General features: G+C 38.2%; 1 protein-coding gene across 1 annotated transcript in view; it reads left to right on the forward strand.

Annotated features, from left to right (window-relative positions):
- Positions 1-22566, forward strand: part of LOC121381581 (flocculation protein FLO11-like) — a 45760-nt gene extending 23194 nt beyond the window's left edge. Inside the window, exons 5-11 of the mRNA XM_041510914.1 lie at positions 7165-7279; positions 10067-10200; positions 12522-12633; positions 14780-14916; positions 18920-19010; positions 21913-22058; positions 22487-22566. Of these exons, the coding sequence (XP_041366848.1) occupies positions 7165-7279; positions 10067-10200; positions 12522-12633; positions 14780-14916; positions 18920-19010; positions 21913-22058; positions 22487-22566 (815 nt within the window). The remainder of the gene's footprint in view (positions 1-7164; positions 7280-10066; positions 10201-12521; positions 12634-14779; positions 14917-18919; positions 19011-21912; positions 22059-22486) is intronic.
- Positions 22567-22858: the final 292 nt, after the last annotated feature.

Here is a 22858-nt window from a genome sequence, read left to right on the forward strand (position 1 = left end):
TCGAACTAAGGACTGGACACAACAGGCTGAACCAGCATATGCATAAGAGGTTCCGGCTGGTACCTTCTTCCATGTGCTCCTGTGGAGAAGCAGAACAGACGACCGAACATGTCATCCAAGACTGCATAAACCTACAGCAGATGAGGGAGACTACCTGAACAACTACAACAACTCTCTAGAGGCTGCACGGAACAAGAAGTGATCTACAGAGAACAGTATCGTTCATAGTCACTGCTGGCCTCGACACGTAGTCAACAAGCGAACGAAAAGAAGAAAAATACTGACATTCTGTATTTTCCATTTCTTCCCAAGAAACTCCACATCATCCTTTTTTTTCTCAAACAGGCTCAATTACTGCTTTATCTTTCTCGCTAAAAGGCTGACAACTTTTTGGAATCTCAGAACTGAAACTGCCAGAAAATAAAAAATGTTTGAACGTTTTATTGTTCATATGTAATATGTAGCGACTGTATTACGTAATATTCATAGCAATGCGACACTGATTGACAGGTGTCATGCCGGGAATTCCAGACATGCTGGTGGGAGCATGTCTGCTAAGGTTTTGCATAAAGGATATTATATATTTTAACATGTCATTTTGCATGATTCGCCATTTCAAAGGTATTTGGTTCATCATGAGTAAATTTTCACCACCCCTAGATAACACGGGGCGTTTGTGATAGGCAGTTACCGATCATGTTCTCATTCATAAAAACAAACAGATTAACAACAACCTGTGACATATGTACACAGTTGAACAAGTCTCAGTTTATCCATCGCCCATACAACTCCCACCGCCTATGACTGTGTTCCCACAAGAACGTTTTTTGCTTTAATCTCTACTTCGGTTAATCGGACGTTCATTTTGTTTGGCAAACCTCGTGGACTCTCAAATGCTACACGGGTCGGTGCAGTAGGTTGAATACTGCCCGTTACGCTTTGTGTTTACGTTATGTACACTATATAGGGCAGGACGTACCACAGTCCCATGTATTATGGGCCGTATTTACAAATCCTGTTTAAGCTTACACGCGTGTAACTACATGCATTTACAATGCTTAAATTCGGTACTATACATTTTGTGTGGAACTCGTTCGTACGGAGAACCCGAATCCATCAAGTCCATTGAAGTCAGAGGTGGGAACTCTATCACTGTACAACATTCCCACCACAGGTTTCCACAACTACAGTTATTAAATGAAAATAGGGACACTGAAAAAAAGTTTGTTTTGTTTAACGACACCACTAGAGCACATTGTTTTATTAATAGTCGGCTATTGAATGCCAAACGTTTGTAATTTGGACATATAGTCTTAGAGAGGAAACCCCCTACATTTTTTCCATTAGCAAGGGACCTTTTATGTGCACCATCCCACATAAAGGGTAGCACATACCACAGCCTTTGATATATCCCAGTCGTGGTGCACTGACCTGAGGCTGGTAGATATTCGGTTCGTGTCCCACTTGTGGCAAATGGATATTTTTCATTTCAGCACCGCTAGACTCAATAGGAAGATATAAAGTAAAGTTTGTTTTATTTAACGACGCCACTAGAGCACATTGATTTTTTTTTATCTTATCATCGGCTATTGGACGTCAAACATATGGTCATTCTAACACTATTTTATTTGGTGGAAGCCCGCTGTAGCCACATAGGCTACTCTTTTACGACAGACAGCAAGGGATCTTTTATTTACGCTTCCCACAGGCAGGATAGTACAAACCATGGATCACTGGTCGGTGTAAGTGGTTTACACCTGTAGACCGATGACCTAACCACGACGCCAGCGAGGCCGGTATATAATAGGATGGGTGGGGGGTCGGGGGGGGGGGGGGAAGAGGAGGGGGGTAGGGGAAGAGGGGAGGGGCTGAATAAAAAATATTACTGGTAGTAAATCTACAGGCAGAGGTGAATTTTACTTGTAGAATGCAAGATATTGCATTTCAGGACATCTAGTTTTCAAACTTTTACGAGAGAACATGCCCCCGAACCCCTTAGACACTTTGTTTTGCGCCCTCGGTCAACTCCTCCAATGTCTACTTGCTTCTGCCGTGCCTGTGTTGAATACACATTACCCAGGCCTTACTCAATTTTTAGAATGCAATGCAATATGTCATATCGACCTGGGACACAACACATATGATATGTTTGTGGGGGCGAGACGTAGCCCAGTGGTAAAGCGCTCGCTTGATGCGCGATCGGTTTGGGATCGATCCCCGACAGTGGGCCCATTGGGCTATTTCTCGCTCGAGCTAGTGCACTACGACTGGTATATCAAAGGCTGTGGTATGTGCTATCCTGTCTATGGGATGGTGCATACAAAAGATCCCTAGCTGCTATTCGAAAAGAGTAGTCCATGAAGTGGCGACAGCGGGTTTCTTCACTCAATATCTGTTTGGTCCTTAACCATATGTCCGACGCCATATAACCGTAAATAACATGTGTTGAGTGCGTCGTTAAATAAACCATTTCCTTCCTTCACTCCTTGTCTTAAACAACCTGTACATACGACAGAAATGTGACTCATTGCTTAGCAAGTAGTAAAAGGAAAGATTTTGGTTTGGATGGGTGTGAGAGAGGTAAAACTACCTAACCTACGGGATCTTTTGTTGATAGTCCAATTTCCCTTATCATAACTGAACATTACAAAGTGGTACAATCGTGTCATCCAAAACTGTGAAGAAAAAGAACACAAAAACAAAAATACTAAAAACAGAGAAGAAAGCAAACAACCCAAAACAACAACCCATAATGCTGGCATTTTGGTGGTTAACGTAAATGCTCAATGGACAATAACCGATTTCTTTAAATTTGATTTGCATTTAAAAGGTATTCGCCCAGTGGTAAAGTGCTTGTGGAATTATCCGCGTCGGTGGACCAACCGGGCTATTTTTCGTTCTAGTTAGTACACCACGACTGGTATATCAAAGGCCGTGCTATGTGCTATCTTGTCTGTGGGATGGTCACTATAAAACAGACCTTGCTACTAATGGAAATATGTAGCGGGTTTCCCCTCTAATAGAAAGACAATGCAATTAAAATATTTCACATGGTTATTGTAGTATATTTGTGGTCTTCCTATTAAGAAGACACATTTTTCGCCAATCTGTTATGCTTCTTAAGTCCATCTCGACTTGGGCTTGGTTACTCTATGGACGTGCCAGTATCCAATAAATGTTCAAGTACGCCTACACCGGCACTGCCTCTGATTTTACCAGTGATGGAATCTGGGACAGAATTCATCGCACTCTTTCAGTCGATATAAGAGAACATATGTAATTATCACACTTGTCTGCGACCTGCTACCCAATCCCAGCAGCTATTTTTGATGACTTGTACGACAATCACTCATAGCATCACTCATGGCATTACTATTACTTAATTCCGTACTGTTAGTTAATGCCTTTAAATTTACCAAGAAGCGGGTGAAGTTTCTCAAAGTATACATTGCCGGTATATAGCCCAGTGGTAAAGCGCTCGCTTGATGAGCGGTCGGTCTAGGATCGATCCCTGTCGGTTGGCCCATTGGGCTATTTCTCGTTCCAGCCAGTGCCCCACGACTGCTATATCAAAGGCTGTGGTATGTGCTATCCTGACTGTGGGATGGTGCATATAAAAAATCTCTTGCTACCAATGGAAAACAAATGTGTCGGGTTTCTCTCTACATCTATACGTCAAAATAATTAAATGTTTGACATCCAATATATGATGATTCATAAATCAATGGGCTCTTGACATGTCGTTACACAAAACAATCTTTAACATTGTCTGTTACAAGCTGTACATTTATCAATGTCCTGGGCAGGTGTGAAAATTAGGACCGTTAGTGGTTCTCAGTGGTACGTATCCCATTTCTAAGTAAAGATCAACCACTTCTGAGGTGTGAAGAGAAAATTAATTGTCGAGGGTTCTGTTATAAAATGTGACTATCATTGTATCATCGTTCACACGGTATGCGTTTGTGTCGATATATGCGTAGTAACATAGGTTTTTCAAATAAACACCGATCATTTCCTCGTAAAACAAATATTGTTTTACACTAACACATGACGATTATTCAGAAAGAAAACGAACGAAGACGTGCCAAACATGGATGTAGACGAACAGAGTTATGAGAAGCTGTTTTTATCACATAATGGTTGTTTCTTTTGCTTTATTGTATCCCATTATAAAGATATGCGCCTTTCTATAGGTATCGATATCAATAGGTATAATGTGTATCTGCTTCAAATGTAGTCTCTCATGGGAAAGATTCTACACGCTCCTACTCTAACGCCAGAGCGTGACTTATAAAGGTAATTGTCAAACTAAACGTTCTAATTGCTTTTTAGAAACATAGTCGGCCATTTACGGGAACAAACAGATTTTTTTCACTTGTTAACAAGTGAGATCGAAGAGACAGGATTTTCAGGATAAAAAAGAAAGAAATATTAAAATTTAACCAGACGATTACTACAGCTTGGACAAGAAAGAAAGAAGACGTTTTGTCAAACCGCCAAGACTTATATGAGATGGCATTATTACTTATTTGTCTTGTAGCCGTTTTACGTAAGTTGTTCTATTTTTCTATTTCTATCACAATTATTATATTATTGCATTGTCTTGTAGCCATTTTGGGTACGAAAGAAATGCTTCATTTAACGACGCACTCAACACATTTTATTTACGGTTATATGGCGTCGGACATATGGTTAAGAACCACACAGATGTTGAGAGAGAAACCCGCTGTCGCCACTTCATGGGCTACTCTTTTCGATTAGCAACAAGGGTTCTTTTATATGCACCATCCCACAGACAGGGTAGTACATACCACGACCTTTGATATGCCAGTCGTGGTACACTGGCTGGAACGAGAAATAGCCCAATGGGCCCACCGACGGGGATCGATCCTAGACCGACCGCGCATCAAGCGAGCGCTTTACCACTGGGCTACATCCCTCCCCGCATTTTGCGTACGATGCTGTATGTTTATATCATACTAATATAATAATAGTAATTATAATTATTAGTATTTCATGTAACATACAACATCCCATGTTAAATTAATGTGTTCTGGTGGTGTCGTTGAGATTTTTAAAGATGGCATTGCTAAATATCCTATAGCCAGTTTACATAAGTTCTTGTATATTTTCTATCATAATTATTATATTATTGTATTTGACACCCAACAGACGATGATTAATAAATCAATGTGCTCTAGTGATGTCGTTAAGCAAAACAAACTTTAACTTTTTTAATTACCAATGTTAAAATTAATGAATAACATTTAGGATCTGATTGTCTAAATGTTTGTTTTGTTTAACGACACCACTAGAGCACATTGATTAATTAATCATCGGCTAATGGATGTCAAACGTTTGGTAATTTTGACATAGCGTCTAAGAAAGGAAACCCGCTACATTTTTCCTAATGCAGCAAGGGGTCTTGCAATATGCAATTTCCCACAGACAGGATAGCACATACCACGGCCTTTGACCAGTTGTGGTGCACCGGTTGGAACGAAAAAACAACAACCAGTTGAATGGATTCATAGAGGTGGTTCGATCCTGCGATGCAAGCACATGAAACTAGCAGTCAACTGACTGAGCTAAATCCCGTCCCCTCGTATTACCCCCCCCCCCCCAACAATGTGATGCTATTTTTAATAATTTATTATATACATATTTCCGAATTGTTTGTTTTTTTGTTAATAGCTTTCGCTTATCCTATCGAAAACACGTAACACCTTTATATATATGTTCTGTTGGAACTTTTCCAGAAAATGTACTTGACCAAGGACTTTTTAAAAGAAATATGAATAAAATGTATCCATATTTAATTATTAAATTAATAATTATTTAATAATACTGCTGTGAAAACATACCTGACAGAGAGATCCTCCCCCCCAAAATAACCTCATCCACAAAAACAACGCATGAATCGAACCCAAGTTAAACTTACACTCAACAACAGGACATTTCATCATTATTTAGCTTCATACTCAAGCAGATTTAAATGTTGTATCGAAATTGCACTTCATATCCATTTTATAAGTACAATTGTTTAAATTACATGTTTTTCTTTTTTTAAATACGATTTGATACATTAGTAATCACCAAACTTTAAAACGACGAGGCGACACAGACCTCAATAATTAAAACGTGATAATTTACAATGGAGATAATTGAATCATGAATTTGTCCCCCCCACCCCCCCCCAAAAAAAAAAAACCCAAACAAAAACCACCCCAACAAAAAAACCCCCACCAATTTCTATATTTTCACTTTAACAGTGAAAATATGACTTTGAACGAATAGTACTTTTTTTTCTGTTGATCTATATATTTCATAGCTATGTACATAATACATGTTGTTACTCGTATTTCTCGAATGCAAAGAATCATGGTAAGTAGTTTAATCTCGAGACAGAACAGAACGTGATACTTTACAATGGAAGGAAATGTTTTATTTAACGACGCACTCAACACATCTTTACAATGGAGAAAAATGATGATAAATTTGTGCCCCCACCAATCCCCCCCCCACCCCCCCCCCCCCCCCCACACACACAACAACAATAATAAATATAATTTCTATATTTTCACTGTAACTAAAATACAGTGAAAATCTGACTTATCACCGAATATCACTTTTATGGTTTTTGTAGGTCTAGGCTATATACCAGTATTTCATACCTATGTATATAATAAATGTTGTTACTCGTATTTCTCGAATGCAAAGAATCATGGTAAGTAGTTTAAACTCGAGGTCTCTGTTTTCTTATTGGCACATTACTACGTATTTAAAAAAGCAAAACAAATACTACTGAATAACATGAAAGTGTATGTCTATTGTAAAAGTCAATTAGACTTCAATCTAGTTAATGAACAAAGTCAATTTTATCGAAAGAACCCCCTCCCCCCCCCCGCAACAAAAACAACAACAAAAAAACAAACAAAAACAAAAAACAAAAACAGACAAATAAAAACCCCTAAAAAACTCTAACAAAATACAACATACAACAAACGACGTTATATTGTGAAAAATCCATGAATAAAGCCAGTTTGAATGTAATAATATTCTATATTGTAAATTACTATTACTAATAGTTACACAGATTGCTATTTCTTTATCATTCTGTTTTACAACACATTTATTTACTTCCATATTTTATGTTTATTTAAGGTTTCCACGAAGCATTTGGTGATTTGTCTGATTGTGCACCTGGGATGAATGCTTGTGCAGATACCATGGCCAGTGAAATAGATGCAGCAACAGGCGATACAAGCCTCGTTTGTCAGTAGGTATTAAATATAATATACATGTAAATGTAAGTATTAGATATATTATGCAAGTGAATATAAATATTATTTATATCATTCATGTGAATACAATTATTACATATATTAAACATGTGAATATGCATATGAATGGAATTATTACATATTTACGTAAATTTAAGCATTTGGGTGTAATTATGCATTTGAAATAATGTAAGTACATGCATTCTATATATTGTATATGTGAATGTACGTATTACTTATGTATGTGCACTTACGTTATGTCTACTTACTATACAACAAATTAAAAAAATATCAAATATTTAATAGTATTACATGTCTTTAAAATAGTTTGTATAGCTCTGTAAACAATTTCCGATTACGTTTTTAGGATTTAAATAATTAATACAGAAAGTTTCTTACAGCATGCAACATAGCAAGTCTTTCTAGTGTCATCCGAATTTTAGTTTTTATCACCACACAGATGACGTTAGCAGGGTGATATCATTTGTCCATTAACATTTGTTATCTATTCAGAAATATTACCTAAAATCATAAAAAATTAGACAAAATATAGAAATAAAATGACGATTTAGAATTTTCTGGTAAGGCCGATAAAAAAGTTGGTCTCTGGTCAGACCAAAGATCCAAAATTGATGCGGGGATGGGGGTTTTTCGTGTTTTTTTTTCAAAGCATGGATTGCACAAAAAAGGAGGGTATATTTAGTTTATTTTGTTTTTTTTTCATCTGCCTTGATCCATCCTCAATGGCCATGGTGACCCCTCCTTTGCCTTGGTATTTTAAATATTCTCCTAAATAGTAGCAAGTAGCTATCCTGCCTGTGGGAAGTGCAAATAAAAGATCCCTTGCTGCTAATTGGAAAGAGTAGCCCATGAAGTGGCGACAGCGGGTTTCCTCTCAAAATTTGTGTGGTCCTTAACCATATGTCTGACGCCATATAACCGTAAATAAAATGTGTTGAGTGCGTCGTTAAATAAAACATTTCTTTCTTTCTTTCTTTCGACATATTACTACGGTTCATGAAAAGTGTAAACTATAAATATGTTCAAGAAGGCCAATATCTGATTTTATATACAGCAATTAGATGGAAGGGCAACTGCGACGACGTTTTTCTTGTTAACGTCAGCAATTAACCATTAACTCTTTGGGCGAGACGTAGCCCAGTAGTAAAGTGCTCGCTTGATGCGCGGTCGGTTTGGTATCAATCCCCGTCAGTGGGCCCATTGGGCTATTTCTTGTTCCAGCCAGTGCACCACGACTGGTACATCAAAGACCGTGGTATGTGCTATCCTGTCTATGACATGATCCATTGCTGGTAATCCAAAAAAGTAGCCCATGAAGTGGCGACAGCGGGTTTCCTCCCTCAATATCTGTGTGGTCCTTAAAAATATGTCCGACGCCATATAACCGTAAATAAAATGTGTTGAGTTCGTCGTTAAATAAACCATTTCCTTCCATTAACTCTTTGGGCAGACAGCTTTCTGAACTTTAAGTAGATATAAGCACGAACATAAGAAATGAAAACGAAATTAATTAAAAGATGGCCTTTAGAGGCAAGTCGCCTTTAAAACTGGACTAATCACCTGTTGTGTTATCTACCGTGACTGTGTAATAAGATGTTCTTACTCATGTTCAGTCTGAAATATGATGGAACATATTAATGTTATCTAAGAGATAGGTCCATTGACTAACAAAAACACAAATAATGATGACATCTTTTAAAAATTTAATTGTGTTAATAACTTAATAACTCAGTTTTGAAAGTACTGTATTTGAGGTAAAATGGGAGCCATAATAATTATCGATCTGGCAAATTCAACAAGCAGGTATAATTGACCATTTCTCTTAGAAATCATTCATTGTAATCTCATAAAGACAAAACCAGTTGAAAATAACGAGTGGAACCGTCACATGCTAAAATGAAAACCTCTAACGTTCTTTTAATTCGGAGGAAGGGTGTGTGCGTGTGTGTGTGTGTGTGTGTGTGTGTGTGTGTGTGAATCTGATACAAGCTGCTGCAGCCACTCCCAAATCAATGCAGCCAAGGCTTCTAGAACATCTTCCACGTAGTACTAAACCAAATAACGTCCGGCTGTGTCAAAGTTCGAGGTGCACCCAACTTTTGATAGAGGAGTGATTGGTGGATAAATGTGAGTGTGTTGGTTGTAAAAAAAATAGTTTCATCTGGGCAAAAAATTTATGCAATTTTATTTCATCTAATACCACTGTGTCAAGTAGCCTTGTGTTTGAAACATGTATGGTGTACCTGTAAAAAAAGTACTCAAATTTTGTGCGGAACTAGGGTAGTCATAGACGCTACTTATCACTTTAAGGGTGAGGTGTGGTAGTATTTATATCCGTGGCGTTTATATCGACTGATACGCTGCAGGTAGGAGTTTTAGCCACATGTGTTACTATTGTCTATGAGATTTAATTTTGTAGTATACACCTTCCAGTTTCAAATGGTAATTCAGTGTCCCTTATTACTTCAGTAGTGTTTAATTAATATATCAGTGAATACATTTATTTGTATATGGAAAATAATCTGCCATGTCCATTCAATACAACCTGCTGGTAAAAAAGGACAAACGACAGTTTTTATTTTCTATGCGCAATGCACAGAAAAGAACTAAGGTAAAATAAGACCCATTGTGTTTGGCAACTTAAAATAATGACACTAATTAAACGGACATCCCATGTGTTATTGCGTACTCTTTATATGAGAATTGTATAAATGTTCACATAAATATTGCATTAATGAACGAAATGTTTGTTCTTTTTCTAGAGCTGTAGATAAGTCTCTTTCGTGCATTGCCACGGAAACGTCTTCATGCGATGTACTCGCCAAGGCTCAAATTGCAGGCGCTATGACGAATTTCATCGAAACTTACATAGGACCTGACTTCAACTGTACACTAGGTAAGCGTAATCACTCATCGCCATATTCCATCAATTGGTGTCAATGCAAAGTAAAGTAAAGTTTGTTTTATTTTAACGACGCCACTAGAGCACATTGATTTTTTTTATCTTATCATCGGCTATTGGACGTCAAACATATGGTCATTCTGACACTGTTTTTAGAGGAAAACCGCTGTCGCCACACAGGCTACTCTTTTACGACAGGCAGCAAGGAATCGTTTATTTGCGCTTCCCACAGGCAGGATAGCACAAACCATGGCCTTTGTTGGACCAGTTATGGATCACTGGTCGGTGCAAGTGGTTCACTGAGCCTTGCGGAGCACTCACTCAGGGTTTGGAGTCGGTATCTGGATTAAAAATCCCATGCCTCGACTGGGATCCGAACCCAGTACCTACCAGCCTGTAGACCGATGGCCTAACCACGACGCCGGTGGCGTCAATGCGTGCTTACGATTATGATTACGGTTATCTCCACGTAATAGTAACCGATTGTCGTCTAGACCTATAGGTTGTACTAAACCAAATAACACCCGGCTGGAACAAAGTTCAAGATGCCCCTAAGTAATAGTTAGAGGACGAGAAACAATACTTTATCGGCGAATAAAGGTAGTGTCGCACGAGACAAAGGCGAGGCGTTAGCCGAGCGTTTTCTCGTGCGACACTACCTTTATACGCCGATAAAGTATTGTTACTCGTCCTCCAACTGTCTTAGAGCAGAGCCAAAATCTCGTGCAGCAATACCGCTTATAAAGTGAATGTCTGAAGTACTTTATCGGGATATAAATGTACTTCACGTGACCAAATATGAAGCTCTCAATTCAACTGTGCTCTAACTTTTGTTCAACTGTGCTCTAACTGTGCTCTAACAAAAGTTAGAGCACAGTTGAATTTCTAGTCCAATGAGAGCTTCATATTTGGTCAGAGCACAGTTGAACAAAAGTTAGAGCACAGTTGAATTGAGAGCTTCATATTTGGTCACGTGAAGTACATTTATATCCCGATAAAGTACTTCAGACATTCACTTTATAAGCGGTATTGCTGCACGAGATTTTGGCTCTGCTCTAAGACAGTTAGAGGACGAGTAACAATACTTTATCGGCGTATAAAGGTAGTGTCGCACGAGAAAACGCTCGGCTAACGCCTCGCCTTTGTCTCGTGCGACACTACCTTTATATACCGATAAAGTAGTGTTTCTCGTCCTCTAACTATTACATAGAACAGTTAATACCACTGTTGGTGATGAATGTGACGGTGTTTGTTGTGATAAAATATTGTTTCATCTGGCCAGTACATTTCTGTAATTTAATTTGAACTAGTGTCAGTGTACCACCTACCGTTGTGCTTGAATAGTGTGAGGAGTCCTATTAAAAATAGCATAGCAATATTTGTGCGGAACTAAGGTAGTGATAGACACTAACCCTTATCTCTGACATGAGCAGCTTAAAGGGACATTCCTGAGTTTGCTGCAATTTTTAAGATGTTATCGACTAACAGAGACTTTTTTAACGATTGTAATTACATATCAAATATTTTTTTCTGCATAAAATATTAGTGGGTGTATATTAAACGTGTTTCTGATCGTTTTAATATTTGTACTAGGTTAAATTTCATTTTATTTCCAAAAATAATTTGTTTTCGTACGTACGAAATTATTTGAAGACAAAATCCAGTTTGGGCTTCTTACAACTGTTAAGACGACCAGAAACACATTGAATATATAGACACTGATATTCTAAACAAGACAATATATTTAATATGTAAGTTTAATCGTAGAAGTATTTTATTTGTCGGAAACATCTTACAATGCAGCGAACTCGGGAATGTCCCTTTAAATAAAAGGGCTGTCATGAAGTGGCTGCCACTGTACAATGATTGTGACTAATAAAGCCTTTTATAACTAAAATCGTATTATTAAAAGCATTTTTGGGGATACAGTATATCTCTGATCGCCCCAAGGAAGGTCAGTGTTTAATGTGGGTTGTTTTTTTGTATAACAAAATAAAACAAGTGGGGTAAGGGGATTTTGTTTTTGAAAACTACTTTTTGTGTTGATGCCATTTAGATTTAACCGTAAGCATTATCTTTCTGGGTGTATTCCACCTAATCAAATCCCACAGACGACAGTAGTAGCATATGTGGCAAAAACTCCTACTTGCAGCGTATCAATCGACATATATACACCATGGATGTAAATACTACCACCCCTCACCCTTAAAGTAAATCAGAACAAATGGGGGGGGGGGGGGGGCTGGGGTGTTAAGAAAATATAGCTATTTGAGAGGATAAATAAAACTTATGTGTGTTCTACTATCTGATTCCAGCTAACGCCAATGACCCAGCATTCCAGACAGACGCCTGCGGTGACGCCATGTCATACTGTAGCAACTTCTACTTCGAGGCTGAATTCTCCCAAGAAATGATCGACGCATGCGCGTAAGTTCATCAACACTTTCCTCTTAAAGAGAATACCTGAGTGAAAATACTTGATTTAAAAATATTTTTTTTAGTATTGTACACATTTGTCACTTCTTGACATAATTTAGTCAAGAATATTAGGGTGTGTTTCTTTCTTTCTTTTTTTAAATAGTAAATACTAGAGATAAAAATATCACTTATAATGAAACTCCTTGACCACAATTATTTATATTACTTGAAATATTAATACAAATCACTTAACTAGCCCGCACCCCATATTTCCCCATAAGACATCAGTTTCCGCTTCCCTTTGAGTGTTACATAATTGTTGAATCATAACTACAAGAAAACCAATTCGAAACTACCTAAATCCACTCGATCTCTAGCAGTTGTTTTCTGTTGTATTTATTTGCACTGCGTGAAATGATTTCATTGATGAAAGTAGATTAGTGAAATGTTTAAAATATAATTAAATTCGACTAAAAACAGTTATTGATGCGAGTTGGTGAATGTGGCGCAGTTACGCAACTGCCGATCCACTTGTTTTAATATATACTACTCAAAAGAATTTAAGGGTCAAAAATGTATAACCAAATAAGTTTCAGAGTGTATTAGATTGATGATGTAAACTACACCAATTTTTTTATTTATTGTTCCATATTTACAAAAAACCCACAAATAAACGTCACTGTATACAAGAAAGTCACATGACATGCTGTCAAAGTTGAAGGTTGTCAAACATGGATTTTACACATTAGAACATTCGTTTAATAGTGTGTGAATCCACCCCTGGCGTGAATACACTCGACACATCGTTGCCTCATGCTGTTGATCAGACGTCTGAAGAACTCTTGAGGAATGGCCTGCCACTCTGCCATAAGAAGTTGACCCAGATCATGAAGGTTGGCCGGAGGGGCATGGTTATCCCGAACTCTCCTGCCTAATTCGTCCCAGGCGTCTCTATTGGGGCCAAGTCAGGCGAATATGCTGGCCAATCCATCCTGGCGATACCTTGTTGTCTGAGAAAGTCCATTACCACCCTGGCGCGGTGGGGTCTGGCATTGTCATCCTGCAGAACTGCCCCGCCGCCAATCTGCTGAAGGCCTGGGAGAACCAACGGCCGGATAATCTCATTCAGATAGCGGATTCCATTCAGATTGCCATCCACCACATAGAGGGGGGTCCTGTGGTGGATAGAGATGCCGCCCCACACCATGACGCTGCCACCACCGAACCGGTGACGTTGTCTAAGCGCTCCCCAGGACGTCTGTAGACACGAACCCGACCGTCGTTGAACTGGAGACTAAACCTGGACTCATCAGTGAACATCACTCGACTCCACTGAACACGTTGCCACCGCAGATGAAGCGTGCACCAGTGACGTCTGGCCGTTCTGTGACGTGGTAGGAGCGGTGGTCGAACAGCCTGACGACGGCAGCGTAGATTATTGGCTCTCAGACGATTGCGTATGGTTTGATCAGACACTCGAGTTCCAGTGCAGTCCGCAGATTGTCACGTAATCGGCGTGCAGTGGTTGTGCGTTGACGTAGAGCCATATTGGTGATGTAGCGGTCCTCTCTATTTGTAGTGCTTCGGGGTCTTCCCGAACGTGGACGATTTCGAACAGAATTCGTTTCTTGGTACCGTTGCCACAGTCGCCCAACGACACTGACTGACACCAAGTCTCAGAGCAACATTTCTTTGCGTATTGCCATCCTGAAGCCAAGCAATAGCCCTTCCTCGATCTTCGATAGTCAGTTGAAGTCGTACCATTGTCGAATTTGGAGTGTGCACCGTACACGAACGCAAGCTCCAATTATACGGAAATTCAGCATTGGGAACATGGAATACACGTGCAAAGCGTGCAAATGAAGCGCTTTGTGAAAAAGCAAGTTATGGGCACTTAGCAGACCTTTCGCTTTCGCCCTAATTTACGTGCAAATGTAAGCATGTTTTCGCCATTAGAACTAGTCGACAGTGTCAATGACAGTGGATTTTAATTCATTTATGGGTTGCTTAGACCCACTTTCGTCAAAATAGAACAATACCATGCGTGACATTATGGTCTAGCTAATATAATTGACATTCAGAAAATAATGTCGAAAATATCGTCTGACCCTTAAATTCTTTTGAGTAGTTATACTAACGACCCTTGTGTTTGTAGATTGTTCGACCAGTATTTCACGTGCATGTCGACAAATACATCTGTATGCACGGACCCGACTGCTGTCACAGAGATCCAAAACGCTGTCGACAAGACCAGGACAATGGCAAATGGAGAATTCTACTTTTGTGAAGAAAGTGAGTTTAAGGATGTACTTTTTCTATAAGGCCGTAAGCGGCGGCGAGGATGTTGTAATAATGTTGGTAAAAGTACGAGAAATTGCCATTTTCGTTTAGCTAGAGACACGATATATTCTTTTGATATTCCAACTTATTGTGATGGAGGATATAATGTTTGCTGAGGTACTTTGATCGTAGGATCGAAAGAAAGAAAGAAAGAAATGTTTTATTTAACGACGCACTCAACACATTTTATTTACGGTTATATGGCGTCAGACATATGGTTAAGGACCACACAGATTTTGAGAGCAAACCCGCTGTCGCCACTACATGGGCTACTCTTTCCGATTAGCAGCAAGGGATCTTTTATTTGCGCTTCACACAGGCAGGATAGCACAAACCATGGCCTTTGTTGAACAGTTATGAATCACTGATCGGTGCAAGTGGTTTACACCTACCCATTGAGCCTTGCGGAGCACTCACTCAGGGTTTGGAGTCGGTATCTGGATTAAAAATCCCATGCCTCGACTGGGATCCGAACCCAGAACCTACCAGCCTGTAGACCGATGGCCTAACCACGACGCCACCGAGGCCGGTGTAAAAGGAACGCAGGTCCGTAGGAACAGTAGTCCTATCGGACCTCCATAGCTGAGGAACCATAGTCCTACCCGGACTTTCATTCCAGGTTTATTTTTAAGTTGTTTTTACCCTAGGACTTGTATTCCTACCGGACTTAAATTCCTTCTACTAGTCCGGCAAATTAGATGTCCGTTTATTATACTCTGCAATTTGCACGAGCTGCCAGAAAGAGACGAGAAAAAAGTAAGGTTTTGGCAGCCTTCCCTCGTAGTGTGATGGATAAGTGTACCAGTTTCTTAAGATTATTGTGTGTTCAAACCTCCATGTCAAAAATATTTTTAAGTTAGAGTATCAATTTAATTTTTTTTTTAACGTCATAGACTTGTGGATCAGACACGTGAAGTGAATTTTTGTAGTCGTCTTACATTTTTGTTAGCATATTGAAGTAGGACGAATATCTTGCTTTTTTCAGAAGTATGTAATGCAACTACAGATATAAAGTAGGCTATATGTCCATGTGTTCAACACGAAGAAATATGTAGTCCAAAATTGTTTAAAAAATATATATATGAAAACGGGTAACTCCAAAAAACTTAACATTTGGTGAACAACAAAAGACAATTCCTATATACACCAACATAATTTTTAATAATATGTTTTGTAGGTTTATATTTTGACGGTAAGTCACAATCTGATTAATTGTGATTTTCTTAATCTTTGTCCGATCGGACTTCCATTCCTCGGAATCCTAGTCTGTTGGACCTGTATCCCTAGGAATTTAAGTCTGTGGGACGTGCATTCCGAGGAATGGAAGTCTGTGGGACTTTTATTCCTGGTACTCCTAGTCCACAGGACTTTCAATCCTAGTATTCCTAGTCCTCTGGAATTTATTTCCGATAGTTTGCTTATTACATATATATCTGATTCCAGAAAATCCCTGAAATAAAACTTTAAAAACTGTACTTAGTTCTAGTAGTTAGTACTTATAACTAGTACTATAATGACCAGTTACTACAATATAAAATAACAGGAATAATAAGCATGGAAATTTGACTTTTATTGATGAATAATTAAAAATAGCATCAAAACACTTAATTATGACCGACTGCCTTATGACAGTTTTGACCATAAAAAGCATAAGAAATGAGTTGGGGAAAGGGTCTGTATTATTATACCTGGCCGTTAAGAACATCATAAGCATTCAAGATTGGGTGGAGGTGGGTGTCGAGGGATCACTACCCCAGTGGGGGGGGGGGGGGGGGGGGGGGGAGGGACAATGAACACGTTCGGGCAAAATGAGCTGGCCTAAAATCTTCACCATGCATTTCCATAATTTTAGTCACAATGTTAGTTGTAGTCCATGTAAAAATGCAGACTGATTTGTTTGGAATCCCATTTAGCGTCTTGGTAGTAATGCGAATTTAAATATACGTTGTGTTCCAGATTCTGACATTTTCGTTTCATTTGGCCAATAAAAATCAGCAAAAAGGAGCCTGAATGCCTATTGCGACCAAAACTGGTGGTGTAAAAGTGTCATGAATAGTTAGTCTGTTTAAATGGATCTTTGTAAATTGTGTGTGCATATTATTGAGAGTATGACAATTGTTCAGGGGTTACTGTTTCGTTTTAGTCGGTGTAGTAGCCCATTGAGCTGCTAAAACCCACTCTTAGTCATTGATATTTCTCTTAATTGATAAACATTAATGAAAATCATTTAACGTATTTTTTTTATCGATGATATGGTTTGTTGGGACTAAGATATCATAGAGGCCCGGACTTGATATCCTGGCAGTCAGACCAGTATTCCTTAGGAACGTAAGTCCTAGGACTTGCATTCCTAGGTATATTAGACCTAGGACCTGCATTCCTAGGCGATTTAAGTCCGGTCAGACAACTGTTCCCACGGACTTGCATTCCGTTTACACCGGTCGTCGTAGGATCGAAGTCCGTCAACGCATCCATTGTCTAATTGGGTTTACCCGGTTGCAATCAGTTCCCCGCAACTGGTATACCAAAGGCCGAGATGTTTGTTGTCCTGTCTGTTCGAAAGTGTGTATATTAAAGATTCCTGGCTGCTAATGGAAAACATAAATTGGTTTACTCTAAGACCACGTGTCAGTATTATCAAATGTTTGACACCCAATAGCCGATGGTTAATCAATTAATGTGCTATTGTGGTATCGTTGAACAAAATAAACTAACTTTTAAACCCAGGCCAGGATGACTATGTGTTAAAGATTGAAGTCAACACCTTATTACAATTGTTCATGCCACATGACCAACGCAGCGTATAACCAATAAATATTTTGCTTTAGTAATCTCCCTTGCTGTCAAATAGTAGGAATATCTGTTCTGACACTGTCTAACTGTTTTACGTCGATGTGTCATTAAACAATTACTATTTCCTGCTGATTGCAGGTTAATAATTATGTGCTATGTTATATGACGTTAAAAAACCCCTAGTAAGCTGACCTCTTTGGATGGTTGCTTAAATCAATACAGGTGGTGACTTGAGTGTCCAATGTACATATCAAATCTTATGAACCTCAATTCGTATATTAAAGGGACTGTCCTGAATTTTCAGTCGTAGCGAGATATCTGTTTGTCTCTAAACACACATCCTGCTTTGCCCCGTTTTTCTTTTAAAACACTATCTTACCGTAACATGTTTTAAGTATAAACCATATAGATAAATACATTTGGGATTACCTTTGGCTGAATAAGTTTAAATTTCGTTTGAAATAATAAATTCTTACGTACGAAAATATGTTTCAGACAAAAATCGATTCTAAGATATTACAAAACATTGCGATGTTAAGAAATGCATTAGTGGTAGGAATGAATGAAATGTTTTATTTAATGACGCACTCAATACATATTATTTACGGTTATATGGCGTCGGACATATGGTTAAGGACCACACAGATATTGAGAGAGGAAACCCGCTGTCGCCACTTCATGAGTTACTCTTTTCAATGAGCAACAAGGGATCTTTTATATGCACCATCCCACAGAAAGGATAACACATACCACGGACTTTGATATACCAGTCGTGAAGCACTGGCTGGCGCGAGGAACAGCCCAACAGGTCCACCGACAGGGATCGATCCAAGCCCGACCGCGTACCAAGCGAACGCTTTACCACTGGGCTACGTCGCGCCCCGCATTAGTGCTAGAGATATTCATATACTAAACAAGGAAATGTAAGTACACTGTAATTGTAAAATTAGTACTGTAAAAATATTCCTTTACCAAACACCTTTTTAAATGGCTACAGACTGAAGATAATCACTTTAAATGAAAATTCATCTCGTTCATAGCATTTTTATATTGATGTTTCTTTATCACTTACATTTTGCATTTACCATAGTTTGACACCCAATAGTCGATGTATTTTTCGTGCTGGGGTGTCGTTAAACGTTCATTCATTCATTCATTTCAGGAAAGCAGTATTCACTGGATGCTTGTGATAGCGGATTTGATCAATGCGTGGCCCCAATTTCCAGTGTAGGAAGTGGAAAGGAAGCTTGTCAGTAAGTCTAAGATCATGCCCATATTTTCACTTTATGCATGCTCCTTGATTAATTTGTGATCAGCTGATATATTCTAAATATGTGTTCTAGACAAGTATTTCGTTCCAGTTTATCCATTGATTTAATGTCAACCGATATATTCAAACAGAAGAGCACATTCAGCTATGTAGAAAAATATCCTGTATCAAATTAAGAATTGACTTGGCATCAGGTGATACATTCTAAATATATTTTCTAGACGAGCACCTCATCCCAGTTTTTCCATTGAGTTGATGTCAACTGATATATTCTAACAGTTATCTAGAACAGCACCTTCAGCCGACAATTGGGATCGATCCCCGTTTGTGGGCCCATTGGGCTATTTCTCACTCCAGCCAGTGCACCACGACTGGTACATCAAAGGCCGTGGTATGTGCTATCCTGTTTATGTGATGGTACATATAAAAGATTCCTTGCTGCCAATCGAAAAGAGTAGCCCATGAAATAGCGACAGCGGGTTTCCTCCTACAATATCTGTGTGATCCTTAACCATATGTCTCACGCCATATAACCGTAAATAAAATGTGTTGAGTGTGTCGTTAAATAAAACATTTCCTTCCTTCCTTCAGCAGACAGTATCTAACAGTTATGTAGAAAAACCCCACCACGTTTCAAATTAAGCATTACTTACGCATCAGATGATACATTCTAAACATAATATGTGGCTGCACAAACAGTTTTTAAAACAACTTAACTTTCATACTAATACATAGTTTTTCCTCAAATAAAACAATAAAACATGTTATTTGGTGATTGTGTACAACCTGTCAAATTCTAATTGTCTTTAATTACGCAAGAATTAATCACTTATTTGGCTGAGTTTATTATAAAATCTTGGACTTTTCAACGCCAAGCATTGCATACCACTGGAAAGGTCGTGAACTCTACTTTCTAAATATAGCAAGTGCGCAGACATATTTGTCACGTAGGAGTAATGCGCATTGAGACAATTTCCGTGGCAAAATTCAACAATTACTTTTTCCCAAACTACAAAATAAGAAAAACGTGCGATCGTCTGTTCAATTTATGAAGTAAAAATGCATTTGAAGTAGTACTAAGACTGTGTATGTTGTAATGCGAGACGTGAAACGTATTTAAATCAAGCTAAATCGAGACGAACATGTAAAAAAACCAAGTGCCTGCTCGATTCACGGTATCAATTGAGAAAATGGCGGCGCCCGTGAGACCAGCATGTGTAATGACAAAGGAAGCTGAGGTGGCTCGCCAGTTGAATTCGCTGTTAAACATCAATGCCAGTATGAGAAACATTGCTTCTGACGATGTGTTACAAGACATTATTATGGACTACTTTGTAAGTAGGGATCAGAGTGAGTCAGAATCGGATTTCGAATCAAACGAATCTATTTACTGAAATCGAGGTGGTCATCGGGCTCATTACTCTGGCCGTGTTACAACCTGGTATGTGAGAACTTACTGTATGTTCAAAGCTGGAGAACTATTGACTTATGTTTGACTAAATATTCCTGTCTAGTCATAGCATTCATATTTGGTGTGAGCACTGATAGTTTCTCATTTTATTGATGGTGGATACTATTGTGCATTTTTTTTTTTTTTTTTTTTTTTTTTAAAGGGGTGGGGGGGGGGGGGATGTATAATGGAGGTTCAATATAAATTCTTGTCAATGGCATATACTGTTAAAACAAATATTGCGTGGTTACAGAGTACAGAATAACTTGGTTGGCATATATTATTATTATTAATGAAGATTTCAAGCAATAATGAATCAGGTTTTTTATGTAAAACTTCGGACTTCATTTTCTCAAAGATGGTCCTTTGGAAAAAATCATAATTGTATGTACAAAAAGTTCAATATTTCGGAAAGTTTTCATCCGATTTTCATAATTAAAACAGAATTTTGCTCTGTAGAATGTGCTTTATCTTATTCCTCCAAAAACACCTCTTTTTTTTTTTTGACCATGTGGCACCTTTTGTCATGCAGCCACACAATTATTATTTTTAAAAGAGGCTCAAGTTTCTAATTATATTTTAGGCTTTACTTCAGCAGATTAACGATGATGTCTAGAAGAAACTACGAGTAAAAGTTTATTGTAACGGCTATATTCTAGATCAGAAGATCTAAATGACCGATTTTTCGAAGCCTGTTTTAATAAACAAAAGCGTTTAAGCTTTGTAAATAATACTTACACGCGTGTATGAGAAAAACAGGCTTTGTAAATAATACTTACACGCGTGTATGAGAAAAACAGGCTTTGTAAATAATACTTCCACGCGTGTATGAGAAAAACAGGCTTTGTAAATTCGGCCCGTAGTTGCGTCAAATTATAGCGGTTGCAAAATATGTTACAAACTGAAGTTTTTACTCAGTAAGAGAGACACACACTGTACAAAATATATGATTTTTTTATTTTTATTAAAATGTAGTTTTCAAAGATGCTCTATGTGTTTTTTATTTTAAAAAACCCCATTCACGCTAGTATCATAATTGTTTTATTATAACGCAGATATCGTGAAATCTTTAGAGTACCATAATTTTTATTCCCCATTTAGACATTATGGGTTACATTAGTAGTAACTTGTGGAATATAAATATACATGTATATATATATTTTAATTATTAGATCTTTAGAAATCCTCTGTATACCACAATCTGAAGGTCAGTTTGAAATGGGTTAGTTGTTAGTGGTTCTCACGGGGGATAATTGGATGCGATGACTTTTCACCTACCTACCAAATTGTTAAAATTCACTCTGGGTTTGAACAGTACTGGGATATGAACGAACAACCAACCAGTTTAAACACAAGCGGCCTACCTACATAGCCACCAAGATCCTTATTATAATAATCCCGTTAAAAACAGTGTTCATAACTTGGTTTGTTGTAGGACAGTGGATACGATGATTTCGTGCGTTGGAACGTTAACGGCTCTCGCCAGTGGGACCTGTAGTCCCAGACAGTCTACTCTCTACCAAGGAACCGCCAAGACCATGTCTGAATCCTTCACAGGAAGCCCGAACTTCTGTCTCTGGGGTAAGATGCAAATTCCATTTTAATAACAACATTTCATCTGAGAAACCCGGAATACTGTCAAAGCTTTTCTTGCATATATACATACATTAAAATTATGATATGGGGCCTAATTCATGAAACCCTGGCAACATTACAATCACGCAGTTCAATGAAAAAAGACTTGCATTTCAACCAATCTGACCCTATACTGACATTTGAGTAGAGTACCCGAGGTGTTTTTTGTTTAAAAGTGACCTTTTTTGCCAATCTGGAGAAGACCAAATATTGATGTGTCCCAATGCATTTTCTAATTAACAAATTCCCCATAAAACCTGTTACTTTGGGCTAGGTACGACGCTAGCCTTACTCCGTAAACTTGGTATTTTGGGCTAGGCAAATGTTTTTTTCTGATTGTTAGTTTTGTTATTTGTTTGCTTTATATTTTTCAGACGACAACGCCTCTTCAACGAATATTTTGTCAACAGTTAACGCTGCAGTAGCTGTTTTGGCATACTTAATGACGTCGTAAACATCTGGATCATTGCATATGCATAGGTCTAACTACATTGTTTTATGACATGCGGTCTTTACATTGATGTTTGTATGTAAGACTGGGTTATTGTAGCTGACATGTTTTTGAGCCAATATTTATTTGATAAATATACGTTCAGAAACTCAGTTACAAACCATTCTGTTAACAAACGTTGTCGTAATTTTAAATATGTATTTATTTGCTGAACCAGTTAAAATACTATATAAATTAGTATTCCGTTTAATACATTATAAAAGTGTCATTGTAATGTTAACCAAAATATATCTAT

The sequence above is a fragment of the Gigantopelta aegis genome, chromosome 9 (assembly GCF_016097555.1).
Source record: "Gigantopelta aegis isolate Gae_Host chromosome 9, Gae_host_genome, whole genome shotgun sequence".
In the NCBI taxonomy this organism is placed as follows: domain Eukaryota; kingdom Metazoa; phylum Mollusca; class Gastropoda; order Neomphalida; family Peltospiridae; genus Gigantopelta; species Gigantopelta aegis.